The 20,368-nt window shown below is 31.8% G+C and overlaps 2 protein-coding genes across 3 annotated transcripts; one reads left to right on the forward strand and one right to left on the reverse strand.

Moving 5' to 3' along the window:
• Nucleotides 1-4,222: 4,222 nt before the first annotated feature.
• Nucleotides 4,223-8,675, reverse strand: LOC108725420 (caspase-1). Its single transcript, XM_018452441.1, has 6 exons — nt 8,611-8,675; nt 7,513-7,658; nt 6,809-7,074; nt 5,601-5,779; nt 5,333-5,471; nt 4,223-4,664 (listed from the first exon to the last, which is right to left on the reverse strand). The coding sequence occupies exons 2-6, from the start codon at nt 7,620-7,622 to the stop codon at nt 4,420-4,422; spliced, it is 939 nt and encodes a 312-aa protein (XP_018307943.1). The 5' UTR covers nt 7,623-7,658; nt 8,611-8,675; the 3' UTR covers nt 4,223-4,419.
• A 6,409-nt stretch (nt 8,676-15,084) lies between these two features.
• Nucleotides 15,085-20,180, forward strand: LOC108725392 (heparan-alpha-glucosaminide N-acetyltransferase). Of its 2 annotated transcripts, XM_018452395.1 has the most exons (13): nt 15,085-15,095; nt 15,180-15,710; nt 17,042-17,242; nt 17,335-17,444; nt 17,547-17,653; nt 18,002-18,111; nt 18,218-18,312; nt 18,385-18,492; nt 18,553-18,805; nt 18,892-19,186; nt 19,266-19,390; nt 19,476-19,659; nt 19,819-20,180. In XM_018452395.1, the coding sequence occupies exons 3-13, from the start codon at nt 17,099-17,101 to the stop codon at nt 19,995-19,997; spliced, it is 1,710 nt and encodes a 569-aa protein (XP_018307897.1). In that variant the 5' UTR covers nt 15,085-15,095; nt 15,180-15,710; nt 17,042-17,098; the 3' UTR covers nt 19,998-20,180. The 2 variants fall into 2 exon arrangements, with proteins under 2 accessions (XP_018307897.1, XP_018307898.1); XM_018452396.1 differs by lacking the exon at nt 15,085-15,095 and having other exon boundaries at nt 15,139-15,710; nt 18,907-19,186.
• The last annotated feature ends 188 nt before the right edge of the window (nt 20,181-20,368 follow it).

Raw genomic sequence — 20,368 nt, forward strand, 5'->3', positions numbered from 1 at the left:
ACACGCTGGACCGCCACCACCTTGCTGGGGGTAGCGCGCGCGTCACGGACAAGGACGGAGCGCCGGTCGCGCGCGCGCGCAAGATACGAATGTATAGGGTGCAACCGGAAAATGGGTGATCCCGCGATGAGAGGACACGTTGGAAATATGGAAAACTTCTTTCGCTTCTCATGATGTCTGAAGAAGCGATTAACCTTCTTTAAGCAAATATTGAAAATTGAAAATCCAAGACATTTTATCGATCGACTTCAACATGTAGGATACATGGACCAAATTATTTGGATGGACAAAATTTTTGACAGATTTCATGGAAAAATTAATTTAACATCGAGTATCAAAGAAACGATAACACGAATATAATGGACCCTAAAATTTTCATCTATTTCAGCTTATGGAAGTGATCGAAGATAATAATGATAATTCTCACACACCGTGTATATGAATAAAGAGCGAGCGAGCGAAAGAGAGGAAGAACTGATCCAACTAGGAGCTGTAATAGAGGGGAAGAGACGGATAAGAGAGAAATATAAGCTCGTAGTAGAGTAGGAGAGAGATCTATGTAAGGAGAGAAGCGATATAAGGACGAGAGGCGATGGAGGAAAAATTGGTAAAAGTAGAGAAAAACAGTCACGTGGAACGGGTCAATGTTTCAATGTGATAAACGATACAGTGTCAATGCTACGAGGCCGCAGAGTATCATAGAGTCGAGCAGCGATTGGATGGATTTTAGAGACGCTTGAAAAAGAAATTACATCAGTAGGCGAGGATAGGAAAAGATATATTCGAACGCGAGCGATGAATCTAAGGATATCTACTTAGAACGTATAGGATGTGTTGAGCTTACGGCAGACAGAGTCTTCAAGATATTCAATCGAGCGAGAATATTAATAGAAGACACGAAGAAATGTGGGTTAGAGTAAAAGGAAGTAGCTCTCAGAAAGGAGGATTGTAAGGATTGCAGATTAGGAGGAGGAAGAGACGTGGATGAATCGATAGTCTTAAATATATAGAGAGCTAAATAAATTTAAATACAAAGAAATTTATTTTAAAAACCCTAAAGTACGTAAGATCCTTCCTACACATAGTTATTATTATTACGTCAGATATTATTACGTCACAGAAAGAAAGAGAATTAAAGCAAACGTAAAAAGGTATAAAAAGAATGGCGAGTACGGCGAATGGAAGTAATCGAGAATTAAAATATAATCTCACATCAGAGACAATTCACGTGAGAGGAAAACAAATAAAATACAAAAATACATAAAAAGAATAGAAAGAGAGAAAGGCAGAGAGGAGCGGCGCGAGATGAAAACAGTAAGAGAGAGTGAGGAAGAGAGAGTGAGAAAGAGTGGGTAAGAGACATGTTCATGTGCGGGGGACAGACCCCGTATTGATCTGTTCGCGCAAACTCCTGGTCCTTAGGCTCCCTCTGCGACCGACCCTCGCCCCCGCTTGTCGCCACCCTCGTCCTGTTTCATTCCTAGTTTCCGAATGCATGGTCCAGAGTCCTCTGGAGGTTCAACTATGATCCCGTTGTCTTCGCCGCTTATTTGAAATCCCAATTGACACAGAACTTCCTCGCTGACTCGCATGATTCCGAAAGCATATCGCAAAGTCTTCTGAAAATCATCATTCCTTCAGCAACTACTCCAATAGTCACCATCTCGAGAAATATATTAATTCTATGCTAATTATCATTTCCTTTTCCTCGTGTAACTATTTAGCTTCCGGATTGTTACATACTGACTGACCTTTCCAAGGTTTTCGTTACAATCTTGATCAATTTCTCTCGGTTTTCAGAACGAGAAATAAACGTAGGCAACGATAGCGATTTTACGTCAGTAACGCAATTATGCAGACGCTGAAGGAAGTCATGTTTAAAGTCATATTAAAATCAGACGTTTCATCTAACTAGTTAATTAAATCGTATCTGCTATGCACTAATTTTCAATTGCCTATAACGATAAAATTAATTCCTACTTCATGCGAAGCTTCTTCGGTAATATCTGATCGTGCTTAAATGCGCTCTTGCAAAGCTAATTGATGTAATTACCAGGCCACCTTGAAGACGCACCATGACCCTGCTCCTCGGGTCACAGCTTGATAAGGGGTTGTCTCTATAGGGTGCGACTGGTGCGTTTGTCGCGGCGTCAACGTCGATATATCAACTTCTACGTGCTTTCATCAATAATGTAGCTAAAACTTTCTTGGTCTTAGCTGAAATTCAATTTGCAAAAAACAGGTAGATTGAAAAATATCGACAGAAAATATTTCTGAACTTGTGCAAACGTGCGAAGGATATTTTGAATCTACTCATATTCGTTGACGAGTTAAATTAATCTCTCCAATCTTTCAAAAATTAAAAATTTATAAATTAGAAGTCTACGAAACGACGTTAAATTTCTTTTAACTCGTCCCATCTTTCACTGGGAACGGGAGGTAATTACGTAGATAACGATAGCGGTTTTATGTCAACGACGAACGCGTTAACGATGTTGCGGTGGCGCGTGATCGACGAATGGGGAACAATATCGTTTTCGTGCGTTGAACAAGCTGTATCGTTTTCGACCGTAAGCGGTCGACGTTTAATTAAATGTCGGAGGGCGTCGAACGGCATCCTGACGGGACAGGTATTTGGTCAGACGAAGGAAAGGGAAAGACACGAAAAAGGAAAAAGAAGAAAACGGTGACAGGAAGGGTTGGATAAATGTTGCAACGATCAGTGTAAACGCAAACAATTACGAGAAAGAATGAGAAGTGCTGAAAGAGGTTTTCAGAGACAACAAATGAGATTTTTTTTAAACTCGCAACCCTTAAACATTCTCTCAATCCTAATTAAAAAAAGAATCGCGTAAAGAGATCAGTCGCGTGATTGTGGAAATACTCTCTCCCGAATTATAAAAGAATATATAATTCCAATGTATTCTTGTATTCAAGTCTCACGATCTCTTATGACGGATGATCAAAAGGTGTTACAACATAAGCGATAATGATTGCATTCAGAAGACAAAGCCGCTCAATGATTCTTTAATATAATTGGTTCTTGCTTTTAGTTCTTTGTTGGATCTAAAGCTACAAACTAATCGTAATAAAAAAGTGCTCGCTGATCGACTTTGTCTTCTGAATATAGTTAATCGTACAATGATTACATCGTTTGCTAAATATAAGCGTCAATGATATAAACGATAGAAACTTAGTTATTATCTATTTATTAAAGCATAAAGACTTATTTGTAAAGTATTGTAAAAAATTAGGTTACTAGGTTACAATTTTTTTTTAATTTGTCAATTTGTAGTAAACTTGTAACTATTATAATATACAAACAGTTTATTTTATTATTATTATATACATATAGTATGATATATATACATGTATATAGATATATGTATATGTATATATACTACATACAGTTATGTATATCTAACATAAAAATAATACTTTCATATATGTAGAAAATGAAAACAATATTCTGAAGGAATTACAATAATAGGTCGAACTTATATAGAATTAGATTATAATATAAAACTTTTTATTAATTATTTTGTATTATTAAACTTATATACTAAGAAATATATAAGATAATAAGTTTAATATATATATAAAATGAAAATAGTGCGCGCATTTTGCATTTAAAATAAAAACAATGATCATGAAATAACCCATGGGCGTACGCAAGGAGGTGGGAAGGAGGAGCACTTATCCCTCTACATTCTGACGAGAAGAAACAGTTTTGAAAATCATTTTTACAATAAAAAGTTCTACACTCATTGCTCAATTGCTTCGTCACTCACGCATTATTCATAAGGAAGTTCTCAGAAGATCCTCGAAATAAATATTTCAATAATAATAGTTTTGTGTGAATAAATTGCTGCCCCTCTCTCGATTAAAATTTTGAGTACGCCCATACAGAAGTAATGTATAAGACAGATATAAACAGATTTTTAGAAATCTGTGAATGTAAATAGTTCTATTCTAAAAAACATTATAGTTTTTAATTCTAATTTTTGCATCAGAATACCTTCCCGATATTTAAAATAAAGGTATATATATCTTCAAAGCAAGAATAGAAACGCGTTCTTATCTTCAGTCTTTCAAAAGATATTTCACTTTTCTAATTTTTTTGCGAACATTGTATCTAGACTTTTTTATTTTATTGTTTTATCTAGAATAATTACTGTTACTTAATTATTTAGTAATTAAGGAGCAGTTATTCTATCCTCGGATAAACTATATGGTAATTTACCTACTGGATAAACAAAAGAGTAAAAAAGTAAGAGCATACGAGAGTAAGAGGATAAGATAGTGAGCCGAAAGATGGAACAACCTAGCCTAAGAAATGCTATATTCATTTACAATTGTCCAACCTTTCAATTATTTTCTGTCCTTTCAGAAATCTTTCTTGCAATTTTTAATGCGAAATTATTCCTTCGATTTTGGTGGAAAATAAACAGATCTGATCAGCATCGTTGTCACTGACGGCACCTGCCTCTTGTCATGTAAAGTTCTATACTCGGGATTGACGGAGGAATATTCTGTGGCAACCTTTCGCGCTGTTAAAGTCAACATACTCATCAAATCCATTGTTGTTCCATATTCATCTAAGATGTCGCATAAACACTGTATATACCATGTTCCTTCAAAGGGATTCCTCCAGGTATAAAAACCTTGAAATAACAGAGAATTACATTAAACATATTTATTTATATTAATTTATTTATATTATTGATTTATCAATAATATCCCCTCTTTTGTTATATTATTTTTAATAACTCTTTTTAGCTATACTAAAAGATTATTTATTTTCCAGAAAAACTGATCAGATATCACAAATCCAGACTTATCTAATAGATTGAATTACCATAAAAGAATAATAATAAATTTTATGTCTTAAGTAAATGCCAAAATCGATATAATACAAATCATTTTTTTAAATACAGCGGAACTTCACTATATTTGATTTTAAATCATGTAAAACGCTCAATAGGTTTAAAAAATGATTTACACCACTTTTTATTCCTTCATATGTATATATAATGTGATTAAAATAATTCATTTCATAGTTAGTTATTAAGAATGTGCTAAGATTTTTATATCTAATTGAATTTATTGTACATATTATGAGTTTTTTGTATATCGCGTTTAAAATCTTGAAAAGAAATAATCCAATTTTTATAATATTTTGTTAAAAAAAAAAATTAGCTGCGTATTAACCCTTAGTCCTTTTCAGTTCAATTGTAATATACTTTTATCAAATAATGGCATTAAAAAATAAGAATTGTAATAGTTTCTTTAATACAGGAAATATTAAAGTAATTAATTGATAGATATTTACCTTCAATTGAGCTGTGAGCTAACAGAAAATCCGCGTGAGTCGGAATAGAATAAGTAGGACCGGAATCAGTTTCCGTTCCTCTTAAAGAGCGAGTGCCTACCAGTTGAACACCGTCATCGGATTCATCGCCTCTACAAGCCTAAACAAAAAGTTATATAGACGAGCTAGACAAGCAGGACAAAATGAAAACAAAGCGGTAACATATCGGAATACGTCGATAATTTAAAAATAGAACAAGACTCGAAAACATTAGTTTTAGTTGGTTTACTTGGATAAAGAACAGCTTAGGTTTGCCCGCAAGCGTCAAACATTTGTTGGCAACAAAAGGCTTCCAAAGCTCGTTGGATTCATACATAACATCGTGCGCGCTTATTATGTCCTTCTTCAGGCCATGGGTTAATGTAATGACACAGAGGCAGTCATTATCCGTATGGTCGAGCTGACTCACTGTTACATGTAAGTACAATTGCGCGAACATTGAATTGAATAAATACACATACATAGAAAGAATAGTTTTACTAAAGTATCTAAAAATTTAACTAAATACGAATGTGACAATAATTTTATTAGATTATCAAAATAATTATGTAAAAAATACGCTTAAGTGTTGATGACAATGTTGTAAAAGTCCTACGTAATTGAGTTGGTGAATGCAGAAATGAGAAGAGCCATCAAATTTTTCAGTATTAATTATTTCAAAAACTATTTAAATTTAATATTAAAAAGTTTTTAATACAGAAATATTATTTCGAAAACTATTTAAATTTAATATTAAAAAGCTTTTAATACAAACTCAAATGAATTAATCTATAAATATGTATATAAAACCTATATGAGTCAACACTGTATAAACAGGTGCAAATTATAATTTATTTTAAATATAAATAGATACATAAACAATGACGTCGCTTGACATCATCGAGTATAAATGTTATATCCAATTGTATTATGGCTTACTTTTTATTAAATATAACTTTATTAATTGCGTTTTCCTCTCGGCGTCTAACTTACATCATTAAGACAATTTAAGATTGTAGAATTGTGAAAAGTGAGATGAGATCTCCTTTGATATTTTTACATATGGACCGCATATTATGAATACAACCGAACTTTTTACTGGACATTATAATTTAACTGAATTTTCCGATAATTTATGTAAGATTGTTTGTTGTTTTACATTGAAAATGACCCGATCGGTGTCGAAACGTTTGTATATATACGATTATTAAATATCTCACAGTATAATTGGCTCGCGTTGCCCTTCTTTTATTTATTGATTTATTCTAATTGAGCCACGTTAACAATTATTCCAAACAAAATTATTTTCAAAAATTTATATCTATTTAACTAATTTTTAAAATACTTTAACAAAACTGTTAATTCATGTTACGCGATGCTAGAGTTTTGCGCTAAGTAAAGTACACAGTCAAGACTTGAAAAAAGACGAATATAAAATAAATTGATAAATATTTTTACCTCTCGTTAGCACGTCTTGTATTTTGGAGAACGTAAAGTCATCGTGAAGTTCAACGTCAAATCCGAGGTTTCCAAAAGTTTTTTGCAGTCTTGCTGCATCCTTTGCAGAACCCTCTCGTTTCTCTAGTAGTGATATAGAGAAATCTTCGTGATTGAAAATTATGCATTTACCACGATTTTTGTGATTCATGTTATAACATGCTGCATCCTTTTCAACTGGCATTAATGCTGTAAGTTTTGGAGTGGTGTCTGGCTTTTTAGCGATGCTGAAAAAAAAAATTAAACGGAAAAAAAGTATAATTAAATGCTAACGATGTCTAAATTTTAATATAAGATCTAATCCATGGTGAAAAAAATATATTTTGATAAATGAAACGCAACTGGAAATATTTGTGGTGATCGGAAAACGATTGTAATATCAGTGAAATTAAACGTACAGCTGTGAGTATTTAACGTTTTTTAATAATAACTTTAAAGAAATGAATATTTATGTATATTCATACGTTTAACTGAGAGTTTATTCAATTCCAAATTAATATTATTTTAATGGTAATATTTTTATTAAGTTTACGCTTTATTTAATTACTTTTCGATTTAATATTATCACAAAAATTTATCGAATTGTTTAGTTTCAGAATTATGATGTCTCTCTCTATAAAGTTAATAAGACCTTTCTTTATCATTCATTTCTTTATATAACGTACGTGCCGACAGCGTCGATTGTATCTAGTTTCTTCATCTCGTTGGATTGTTCATCTTCTCGCTCATTGTTCGTTGTTCTTATTGGATGGTCATCTCGGGATGTTCCCGGCATACATAAATTATCCGTACAATGAAAATCTGATAGTATCTAAGAAAACAAACGGTTTACATTACAAAAGATTTATATCCTGCAATTTATATAATTTTATCATATTAATTATAAAATAAATTTAAAATATCTTTGGTTGAAAAAAATATCTTTTGGTTGAGAAAAATTAATTCCAATTTCGCGTTCGAAATGTAATAAAAATAATTTAAATGTACTATAATATGCATTCGGAAATTTTTTTTTATATAACTATATAATTCTTCTTTCTATATATTTTTTATAACAGTATAATTCTTTTATCGTATATTTATTAGAAATAAACAATTAGACAAGTTATTATTTAATTTGTTACTCAGATAAAATGTATCCTTGATAAATAGTTTGGTATTATATATTATTCTGATTGTTATTTGTACAAATACTTTTTATTTGGAAAAATAGTTATCATGTAACGAGAACATTATTCAAATTATAATAAGATTGAAAGACCGCTAATGTTAAACATAATGCTTTAAATTAAGAAGCGCCATAACGGTCAGAACGTTAAGATGTTGAACTATTGTAAATTCATTTAAATGAATTAATTTCAGAAATGATAATTGCGTGCCGATATGGTTGTCGGACTTTCAACGCAATCAAATCTGAAAATATTAATAATCCCCCCAAATTTCCCAACTAAGTTAAATTTCCCAACTAAGTAAATTTCCCAACTAGTAGCCATATCGGCACGCAATTATCATTTCTGAAATTAATTCATTTAAATGAATTTACAATAGTTCAACATCTTAACGTTCTGACCGTTATGGCGCTTCTTAATTTAAAGCATTATTCAAATTATTATCTAAATAAAAAATGATTTAAATTTAATCAAATACTACTATACGCTCTGTGTGTACTTAGCCCTGATAAAAACACTAGTCTTAATTTGAGACGCTTACGTATAATTTGAATTCAGTCAGTACGAGAGCCTTGTAACCACAGGTCTACATACACAGTAATCTGTTGAAGATACAGATTTGCTCCGGCGTCGGACAGTCGAAGATTCAATAACCTCTAAGTACCTTTAAAAGCCGATAGAATCAATCACCGAACTGGATCTCTCCCTGTTAGGAGGTGAGTATGTGATACTCACGGGAGGAGTAGATGATGTATTTCCTATGTTGTTATTCATCTCCATCTGAAAATTAGTTTAAAATTAATTTTAATTAATTTATTAATGAATTATAAAATTAATTTAGTAAAATATTACTAATATTTCAATTATTATACTAATTTAATATTAATAAAATTAATGTATTGATTTAATTTATTTATTAAAAAATTCCTGTACCGTACGGTAAACGTGCTAAATAAACACTAATATAACAGACGATTTTCAAAATAAAATCCAAACACAATGAGAAAAAAGAAGAAAAACGAAGAGAAAAAAAAGATTATATGCAATATCAAATACACACAAATATTATCAAAAATGTACAATTTGAACAAAACATTTGTAAAATGATGGAGGGAACTCTGCTGAAATCCTTTGCTCAAAACTCTTTATTGCTTGACTACTTACATGCTTGCGATTATAACAAGTAGATGGAAAAAATTGCGAAATACGAATTGAAATGAGTCATATGAGAAAATGGAATACAGCTAATAAATTGAGAGAACCAAACATAAAATGAAAAACCACTTCCGATTAAACTGTTCATTTTTTTTCCTAGTATTTTTTTTCTGAAACACACCTCATCCTTTTTCATCTCAATTTTTTTTATTTTATTGGAGGATCGTATCGAGATTCTATTTACTTCATCAAAATACGCATGTATGCTGTTACGGGTCATACAGCCTTTCTGATATACTTTCTTCAACAAGTTACAGCATTTATCTCGACTTTTTCCTAATTTAATTAGGAACTTGAGAATGATGCATTGCTCCTTTTTTTCTATGATTCTGGTGTTCATTGTAAACACGTACTCACTTTAACAATCAAACGATCGTAACTTAAGTGTGACTTAAAAATGAAAAATGAATTATGTTATGTATAACGATTATTGTATAGTAAATTAAATTATGTATTACAGATCTATATAAAAATTTACGACCGAACACTGAATTCTCCCCAGATTGGTTTGGCTGTTTAGTATTCAAAACTGTAACGTAGTTTAATGACAGCACAAAGAATACTAAAATATGTATAAGGAGAGAAGGAAAAGGATTTTCCACGTTTTCCTTGTCATGGAAAATGGTAGGGTCAGGGTTAGCCAATCAGCGCTTCTACCCAGCAGGTAATCCTTCGAAGAAGGCTCTTCACACTAAAGAATCTGCTATTTCGTCTAATTTTAGCTCGGTTTCCGTTCATCTTCTGCTATCCCACATGTAGTCTAGTCGGCATTTAGGGCACCCGCAGATAAAATTACATAACAGTAAGCGTAAGGCGAAAACTTAAACCGATGAGCTAATCAAGATACTGCTTTAGATCTACGTAATCTGGTAAACTTATCCATAAGGCAAATTTCAACCGGGTGAAACTTGTCTTAGGGGCTGCGCAGAATAAAAGGAACAGGGAACAAAGAATAGAGAATAAGAATTTCAATCTATCAGAAACTGTAAGTTTGTTCGCGTCGCAAGCTCCAATATGCTCTAACATGCTACTATCATAGCTCCTACTCACTCTATCAAGCGCGTTGGAGTGAGTAAGAGCATAGTTCTATGGTAGGAGCATTTTGGAACATGTTGGAGCATGCGACGCGAACAAACCTTGTATATTCCACAATACACGATAGCTTGAAATTCTTATTCTCTGTTCCCTGTTCCTTTTATTTTGCGCAGCCCCTTACACATAAGTTTACTGCTATTTCTATTTCCATTATGCGGGGTCTACAATAGAAGTCGTAAAAATTGATCAATTACAGTCGAATATGAGAAGAATAATTAACTGTCAATTTTCTACGACTTAAGACCCTACGACCGCTACGACTTCTATTGTAAACCCCGTATTAGATTACGTAGATCTAAATATCCAATATCCTAATTAACTCCCTTGATAGCAAGCTACGTCATTTTGTTGTCCTTTTATCGTTATTTTAACGCCTTAAGTTTACGCCTTACATTACGGAATTTTATCTGCAGTAGTCCTTATTCATTGTCTCTTTCCAAATTCTAGAATCGAAAAGAGATGAGAAACAAGTTGAACCTCGGTTAAGAGTTAACCGTGAATTGTGGAACTGGGCCTTAGACTGACTGATTGATAGGCATTTTAACTTTATAATCAATGTAATGTAATAGATAAAGCTTGTATTGTAATTATATATATATCGGTCTTTTAATTTCTCGTTGTCTTTATACTGTCTTTATCTTTTTGCATGTATATGTATAACATTTTGAATTAATTATAATTCTTTTTATTTTCATTATTATTATTATTATTATTTTCATTTTTACGAAAAAAACAATTTTTATAAAAATATATAAAAAATTATGTAAATGAAAAACAAAAATAGAAACCTCTATTTATTTTTAAAACCGCGTTAGATATTTCGAGGATCTTTATTGCTTTACATGAAACTATCTAATTTCATATAAATAAATTCTATTATTTTTTGCTTATAAAAATATTTATTTAAATCTAAAATTGATACTATTTTAGAGATCAATAAATATATTTATTATTTTATTGTTGGTTTTAACAACGATATTGCAATTGTATATTATACTGAATTTATTAATAATAGTATACCTAGAAAATATTAACTGAGAGCATCGCATGCTTGTTTTATTAGAAGGAAATTTTATATCGACAGCTATTAATATTAATATTGATTAAATCACACACGTTCACAAAATCTCTCTTATTTATCTATATTATCAGAACAATTATCTAAATAAAGCAGTGATCAATGATGAAATCAGTATAACGGAAGCTATCGATACAGCAAAGGCCACAAGTATCGCAGTATATTTGTGCTACTAAGTTAGTCATCCTTTTCTAACAGATTAGAGATTAAAAATTTCTCCAAGTGATAGTGAAACAAGCGACCGTTATCAATGATTCAGATCATTGATCACAAGTATTGATACTTATATTCTATGAATTTAAATTTATATAGAGTGATTCACTTCTTTTGTCATCTTTTAATGGTGATTTTTTAAAAAATCATTATGAATTTTCTTTGTACAAGAACATTAAAAGGGAGTCTATTAATAAATTTGATTTAGCATAATTGTTTTGAAACATAACGCAGAAGAAAAGAAGACGCGAAAAAGGGAAACGTAGGCCTTTGTGTTTTAAATGAATAAAATTTAAAAGTTTGTAGAAAAAAACAAGTTCTTTTGTAGTAGAAATTGTTAGTAGATATACAAAAACAATTTTTTATGCATTGTATTACATTAATTTTCAATCGTAATAAACATATGAAGCTCAGTATACCGTAAAGGCTAATAGATATATCACAAAATTGTTTCTTCAACTGTTTATTTTAAATAATTAATATTGAAAAGAAATATTTTACAAAATATATATATTTGTTAATAGAAATATTTTCTTTTGATTAAGGATTTTGAATTATTTAATATAATTGTATTGAAAATTTAGCGTAATTTGAAGTAACAATTTAAATATTACCTGTTAGCTATGTATATTTTCGATTATTTCAAAATTGATATATCTGATAGTAAAATGCTACATATTAATGTAAAATTATTTCGATCAAAGTAAATTTTAATTTTACACAAGCTTACAATTAATAGTATGAGAGAGTATATAAAAAGTAATTTTTTCAATTTTGCAGAACTCTGTTTTCCTCACGCACAGTTTTCAGCGCTTTAGATTAAGGATATACGAATGTACGATAGATTTCTACTTTTCCACAACCAGAGCTTCTATTCTCGAAAAGAAATTACAAAATACTAAGAAAATACTATAGTATATATTATGTCTACTATAGTTTTTCGTATATGATTTTTTCAAAGAATAGAGGCCCCGGCTGTACAAGAGCAGAAAATCTATTTCCTTTAGGCCCGGTTATACCAATGTTATTTTAATTTTAAGTGAGATTTAAAACTCTCTTTGTTCCTGTTTCTTTTCAGCTTTAAAACGAGACAGAGGATTTTAAATCTCGCTTAAAGTCACAGTAACGTTGGTGCTTAGTCGGGCCTTAGTTCCTTTGTGTCGTATAATTCCTTTGCCCGTATAATTTTTACCTGCTGCACCTCAGCTTCAGACTCAGCTTCGTCAATTGTCGAGGGTTCCATGGTCGTAAGAGAGATTTCTAAGATACCTCAAAATCACTGAGCAGCTGTAGATCCTTATATGCGTCGTCGAAAGTTTTGCGAAGAGGTACGTCCGACGAGAAACGACTGTGAAAAGGGTCAATCTCGACTGATAAACTTCAGATACCATTCGTATATAATTATCGAACTCCTACCAGACGGCCGACTTATCGGACCTTATCACGTTTGATTGTTATCGCGTTTGCTATTCGTCGCGAGCGGCTAATAGAAACGTGATGTTTATTCGTGAAACCGCAGGAACCTTGTCACGTCGCAGGATGTTCGTGGTTGCGAAGCGCAGTAATCGGGAACCTTGGAAAGGTCGCTATCGTAAACAGTACACAGTTGGACAATTTGTATTAAATTTATCGCATTGTCCTAAATGATCCACTCAAATTTTTGTGTTAATTTAACGAAAGATGAATATGCATGTTAGAAAGTAAAACAAATATTATGTAAAAAAATATTTTTATATTATCTGGTCACTCATAAAAATTGTGTTACTTTGACACTACGAAATATGGAATATCAATTTAATACAAAATTTGTAAATAACATAATATTTAACATAATATGATTATTATGTTAAATATTATTTAGTTGATATAATCACATTTTATGTTAAATTAATATTCGAATATGTTAAAAATTCAATATAAAATTTTTAAAAATTTGAGTTGATCGTTTCTAACAATTAATACAAAATGTTATTGTTTACTATGTAGGATTGTTATATACAGTCATTATTTAACTTTAGTTGTGTGCTCCATAAAATGCACCTGATGTATCATTTTATCCATATCGTTTACCGAATACTCAATAAGAATAAAATGCTCTTTATGGAACGCAGTCTTTATTTATACTTCATCTTTTTTGTCAACATTTTACAATATAGATATCTATTTTATATACTTACAAAAATTGTACAATTTCAGTATGTTTCTTTATTTTTGAGAACTTTTGTAAAAAAAATATTTTTTTTAAGAGATTAAAATATTTTGATTATTTAAAAAATTCCTACCCTTACAATTCAATTAAATCGCTTTTATGATGAAATTTAGCTGATTCTCTGTTCTACGTGTATAAAGTATTGTCCCTAATTAATTCAATTTTTCTTTTCAATAGAAAAAAAAATTATAATGCTTATATTATTAATAAATAATTATAAATGCTTCAAAGCAGCGTGAGGTGAATCGCACCCAAAATCATTCCTAAGCAATAAATCGTTGATTCTGTTAAGTCATCTTTACGCGCTGCCTTTCAGAAAGTCCCGCGACCGCGTGTGTCTAAAAACCGAACACAATTGGTTGCCGACCATGCCCAACATGAATCGTGGCATATCAAGGGTGTACTCCGAACCGAGTTAGTTTAGCTTATTTTTTTTCCTAGATGTTGGCAGCTCCGTAACTAAACCGAAAAGTGTTCCGAACCCGACGGTCGTCAATATAACATATGTTCATACATATGAATTTTTTCCCGAGTTGCAGCTTATGAGCTTGCTTTTATTTTCTTTTTGTAATTATTATATAATTTGCAAAATGAATTTAAATAAAGCGATAATATTCGAGACAGTTTTCACAAGTTCTAGTTCAAATGAGAGTGACGATGAAGATATAAAACTATTTCTTGATGAAAGCTTTCATGTCTCTATTATATAATAATGAAAGCTTTCATCAAGAAATAGTTTTATATCTTCATCGTCACTCTCACTTGAACTAGAACTTGTGAAAACTGTCTCGAATATTATCGCTTTATTTAAATTCATTTTGCAAATTATATAATAATTACAAAAAGAAAATAAAAGCAAGCTCATAAGCTGCAACTCGGGAAAAAATTCGTATGTATGAACATATGTTATATTGACGACCGTCAGGTTCGGAACACTTTTCGGTTTAGTTACGGAGCTGCCATCTAGGAAAAAAAATAAGCTAAACTAACTCGGTTCGGAATCACCCCAAATCGTGTTTGTGCAGAACTACTAACAGCTATCTATTTTGTAGTATTGATGCAATTGTTTTTTTTTTTGGAATTGTTTCCAACGGTAAATCAATGATAGATTGTGAGTTGCGCTGGATTGCGTCTTTAATCAGTTCTATCCTGTTATTATGTATTTTTTGTTGATTAGTCTCTCCAATTTTTGAAAGATTTTGAGAGTGTCTCCCCCCCCCTCCTTTAGAATACTCTAATACAAAACAGAGTCTCGTCGTAGTTATAAATGTATAATGTATTCTAGCTGGGTACGTTTTTTCTGACGTCTTCTACGTTTTAGCAACCTGAGTTTTCGGTTTTCTCTCTTTATAGAAAGGTGACAAGCAAGAAACAAGCCGTGTTTTAGTATAAAATTGCGGTCTCTTAACCGTGACAAAGTCCGAAATAGAACTGCGACCAACTACGATCTCATTTCCATTGTTTTACTCCCTGGTAGCCAGATTCTGATATATCCGTGCATTGTGCAATGTGCATCCAGCCGTGCTGCTGTCAGTGGTGTCAGATTCTGGCTTGCGCTAACGGGTGGTGGGGGAAGAGTGGGGGTAGTTTCCGATAGTTGTAGCTATAAAGTTTGCGCGTCGCATACTCCAACACGTCCCAATACGCTCCTACCATAGCTCCTACTCACTCCAACCCGTTTGATAGAGTGAGTAGGAGCTATGGTGGAGCATGTTGGAGCATGTTGGATCTTGCGACGCGACAAACCTATAGCTGTAGCTATCGGCAACTACCCCCACTCTTCCCCCACCACGCGCTAGCGTTGGTAGCGCAAGTCAGCGCAAGTCAGAATCTGGCATCACTGGCTGCCGTGTTTTTATTGTGTTAGCTGCCATGTATATACAGGTATACTTAGTAAATATGATTTAATTAATAAACCTGTTCTTTTTGGCTGAATTTTTGCACCAGTTCATATTTCTTCCTTTTCTCTCCAGGAAGAAAAGATTCAGTGCAAAAGTTCAGCCAAAAAGAACAGGCCTAATATTTCGTAATGTGACGAAACGCATTTTAAATCATCCTGTAAATTGCGCATAATCTTCCTATTTTGTGTTCGGAAATATTATATCTAAATAATATTATAACTAGTATTATATTATATCAAGTTTGTTTTAAGTGCGAAAGATATGTTGCAGCACAGCTACAGAAAAGAGAACTTCAATATCGTGTCAGTGTTGCATCTGCCTGCTATTCTTTTTTGTTGAGTTTTATATAGGTTGTGTTTCAAAATTCACTATCTCTGCTGACAATTATAGTGCATGTAACGTAAACTATAGATTTTTAGCGCTAGCAGTGAATTTTTGAACAACTGTAGTCTGACAATAAAGTTCCTGGAGCAATAAGAAAACACAGACATCTCATTGTTAGGTAATAAAACATTGCATTTTATCTTTCAAAATAATCCCTTATGACATCAATACACTTCACATATTTTTGATACAAAGTCTCAAAACTGTTTTTAAAGTTTATTGTCAGAACACTGTTCAAGTGTTCGTTATATTTTTCTAAATGTTCTCAATGTCTTGAAAATGTTTATCTTTTGTCATGTTTTTCAGCTTTGAAAACAGCATGAAATCTGAAAAGATCAGATCTGATGAATAAGGTGGTGATTAGTCTCAACAACTTTTTCTTGACCAAGAAAATTGCATGACAACATTCCTGAGCACAAAGAACTTATCATGAAACAGTTTGTAGCTAAAGAGATTATTGAGATGTGCCATCTAATTAGTTAGATTTGACTTCTCAGATTTCATGATCTCACAGCTTAAAAATATGATGAAAGGTAAACATTTTCAAGACGTCAAGGATATTTATGCTTGGTTTATGCTTCGGTCTTAATCCTAAAATCTTAAAATTCAACCAATAGGGCTACCAGTCTTAATTGGTCGTAACGGAAATCTGTATTCCATTGGCTGAATTTTAGGATTTTAGGGTTAAAACCGAAGCATAAACCAGGCATTAAAGAAATGTGATGAGTGTTCTGAATAACACTCTAATTATGGACCTTAAAAAAAGTTTTGAGACTTTATTAGATGTATAAAATGTATTGATGTCGATAGGAGACTACTTTGAAAAATAAAATATAACATTTTATTATCTGAGACGTATCTTTTTATCGCTGCGGTCCAAGAACTTCATTGTCAGATTCTTCTTTGTATACATATTTATTCATTTTTCAGTGGTACTTATACTAGGGAAGATCTTGATCTTAATGAAGCAACTGTGATCACAGCAAAATGTCTGTTATGATCCAACACGTTGCAGTGAATCCTTGTCTCGATACTAATGCTACGCTTGGAATAGATAAAGCGTGTTTTAGCATTCTGAACGAATATAATAGATCTGTTACATTGTATTCTCATTTAGCGGATTGCTATCTGGTACGTATTTGATAAAATAAAATTATTGAGTTTGAAAGAAACATTAATTTTTTTATTTAAACTGTTAACAATATTGTCCTTTGCTTTTGTAGTGCGAAGATGTTCCACAAGCTATTTTACCAGCAAAAGAAAATAGCACATTAATTGTATCTACAAAATTTCCCTTGCACATATTTTACAAAGATAAGGTTGAATGGTGTCAGTAAGTAACAGTACATACAAGTCCTATGATCGTCTTATTTATCACATCTTTACTAATATATAAAAATATACAATTATTATACTGTAACTCGTCTGTTTACAGCACAACATACAATTTTAAAGAACATGGAAGTTATGGGTGGAATATTTCTGAGGAGCAGCGTTGCTCGGAGATTTATACCATTCGTGAATCGATCAACAGTTATCTTCGTAAGCCAAAAGAATTTACATCAGTTTTTTTAATAGCGAATTTGATTTAACGCACTAAAGAACACTGGTGCTTATTAAAATCATTGTAATTTCATCTGAATTTAAAAGTGAAATGCTAATATTTCGAATTATAAAATTCATATTTTACCAAACAGCATAAATATAATAAGGTATAATAAGGATTACGCGAGAGATTTCTATATTTATATTAAACATACATCATATTTTTTTGTCATATTTTTATTAATTCATTCACCAGTGCACATTAATACAATACAATATAATCCAATTGAATTTGTTATTAGTCTTAATTTATGGAGTTGATGTCAATAATTATTTTTCTTGCAGCAATATTTGCAGCTTTCATGGTGTTTGTTCTGCTAACTGTTTTTTTTGCTACTATTAAAGTTATTATACGTGTAGTAAAGGGAAAATTATCTCCAGATAATGTACACGATGTAAGCATACAAATATGTATTATCACGTGACTATGTGTGTTATGCTTGATATTATTAAGATTAAGCTTGATATTATTAATTCAAGATTTTTAATATGTGCTTTCAGGATTTGGACGAGCTTCAAGAAGCAGAGACCTCAAATATAATGGTTAGGACAAACAGATCTAGTACTAGGATCCGTTCAGTCGATACGTTCCGAGGGTATCTTTTGCCTTTGCATGTGAAATGATTTAACGCACTTAACATTATATATTATAATGAAAATAATTTCAGGATTGCTATATTATTGATGATATTTGTCAATAGCGGAGGTGGCCAGTATACGTTTTTTAATCATAGCGCATGGAATGGTTTGACAGTGGCCGACTTAGTATTACCTTGGTAAATCATCTATATTACATTTCGTTCTACCGCTATTATACTCTTACACTGCATTTTCAGGTTTGCGTGGATCATGGGATTGTCGATCACTATATCAAAGCGATCAGAACTTCGTGTGTCAAATTCACGTGGAAAGATTATTTTGCGTTGCCTGCAACGTACAATTATTCTCATACTTTTCGGATTGATGTTGAACTCGATTTACGCAAAGTCGCTAGATAATCTCCGGTTTCCTGGTGTTCTTCAGTTGCTGGCTGTTTCATACTTCATATGCGCCACTATTGAGACTATATTTATGAAGACGCATTCTCAGGTTTGAATCATATTTTTTTTCTTTATAATAACGCGTTATGTATGTCTACGGTGGATCAATAATAGTGATAATTAATAATCTCTTAGGACGACGTGTTACAGTTCGGTCGATTTACAGTCCTGCGAGATATCTTGAACAATTGGGCGCAGTGGTTGATCATTTTAGCGATTATGATGACGCATATCCTAATCACGTTTCTCCTGCCTGTTCCGAATTGTCCAACAGGATATTTGGGACCCGGTGGTTATCATCATTTCGGAAAATTCGCTAATTGTACTGGAGGTGCAGCCGGTTACATAGACAGACTTGTGTTTGGCAATCATATGTACTCCAAAACACAAAATCCTGTGTATGGTACCATCTTGCCTCATGATCCTGAAGGTATGCACATGTTATTTTTTCCAATAAAAGTTTTATAAATTTTGCATAATGAAATTTATAATTAACGTGTCACTTACAGGTATAATGAACACTATGTCTATAATACTTGTTGTGTACTTGGGTGTCCATGCTGGAAAGATTTTATTGCTCTACTATCAATGCAATGCTAAAGTAATACGCTGGTTACTGTGGTCATTTGTCACCGTAAGTTCCAATTTTTTATTTAACATAATGGCAACAGAAAGAAAGTACATTTATACGATTAATAATAATCGGTATTGATATTCAGGGTCTTATTGCTGGAATATTATGTGACTTCGACAAAGAATTTGGAGTAATACCAGTCAGCAAGAAGATGATGTCGCTTTCATTTGTATTGACAGTATCCTGTTTTGCATTTTTATTATATGCAATCTTATATGTCTTTGTCGATTATAAACAATATTGGAGCGGTGCACCATTCAACTATGCAGGTATGTGTTATTTAATAATATACATATAAATTTCTTTGTCCTGTTGAATCTTTTTTTACCTCTTTTTATCATGCAGTGCCCAAATATGCATTTCATTTTTTATGCATTAACTGCAACTAAAATGAATTCTACATATTTTTTATTTTATACTTGTTTTAGGTTTGAATCCAATTACTCTCTATATTGGGCATACTGTCACCAAGGGCATATTTCCATGGGCTTGGACACTGACGCATGCTACGCATTGGTCAGTTCTTGCTATGAATTTGTGGACCACAACGTTATGGGGTGTTATTGCATATTGGTTGTATTTAAAAGACATAATTATATCTATTTAAAATTAACACTGTCAAAGATATTATTAATGTTATCGTAAAGCATTATAATCCTGTGTGCAAGGGATTAAGTACATTATTAGCAATTGCTACACTTACATTATTGTTAATGCAGATATATACTTGCTTATGAGACTGTGTGATTTACAAAAAAAATTCTAAAATATTAAATGATGAATAGAAAGAGAGCATTTGAGCGTTCTTATACAAGTAAATTGTTGATTGACAAATATTGTAAAATATAAAAATAACGTAATTTTCATTTTATTATTAATTATGTATTAACTTTCTAAATAAAGTTTTTATAAAATTCATTGTGTGTGAATGATTTTTTATTTTTAATATATTAATTTTAACAGAATTTTTTTATTTTA

This window comes from Mycetomoellerius zeteki, unplaced genomic scaffold (genome assembly GCF_001594055.1).
Source record: "Mycetomoellerius zeteki isolate Tzet28-1 unplaced genomic scaffold, Tzet1.0 scaffold345, whole genome shotgun sequence".
Lineage (NCBI taxonomy): Eukaryota > Metazoa > Arthropoda > Insecta > Hymenoptera > Formicidae > Mycetomoellerius > Mycetomoellerius zeteki.

Coding starts and splice junctions, on each gene's coding strand:
- LOC108725420 (XM_018452441.1), bottom strand. CDS start 7,622: ATGCCGGGAACATCCCGAGATGACCATCCAATAAGAACAACGAACAAT. Junction 7,075..7,512: donor ACAATCGACGCTGTCGGCAC/GTACGTTATATA, acceptor TTTTTTTTTCAG/CATCGCTAAAAAGCCAGACA. Junction 4,665..5,332: donor AGCTCACAGCTCAATTGAAG/GTAAATATCTAT, acceptor TGTTATTTCAAG/GTTTTTATACCTGGAGGAAT.
- LOC108725392 (XM_018452395.1), top strand. CDS start 17,099: ATGTCTGTTATGATCCAACACGTTGCAGTGAATCCTTGTCTCGATACT. Junction 18,313..18,384: donor TCAGTCGATACGTTCCGAGG/GTATCTTTTGCC, acceptor AAATAATTTCAG/GATTGCTATATTATTGATGA. Junction 19,187..19,265: donor CTTGCCTCATGATCCTGAAG/GTATGCACATGT, acceptor TGTCACTTACAG/GTATAATGAACACTATGTCT.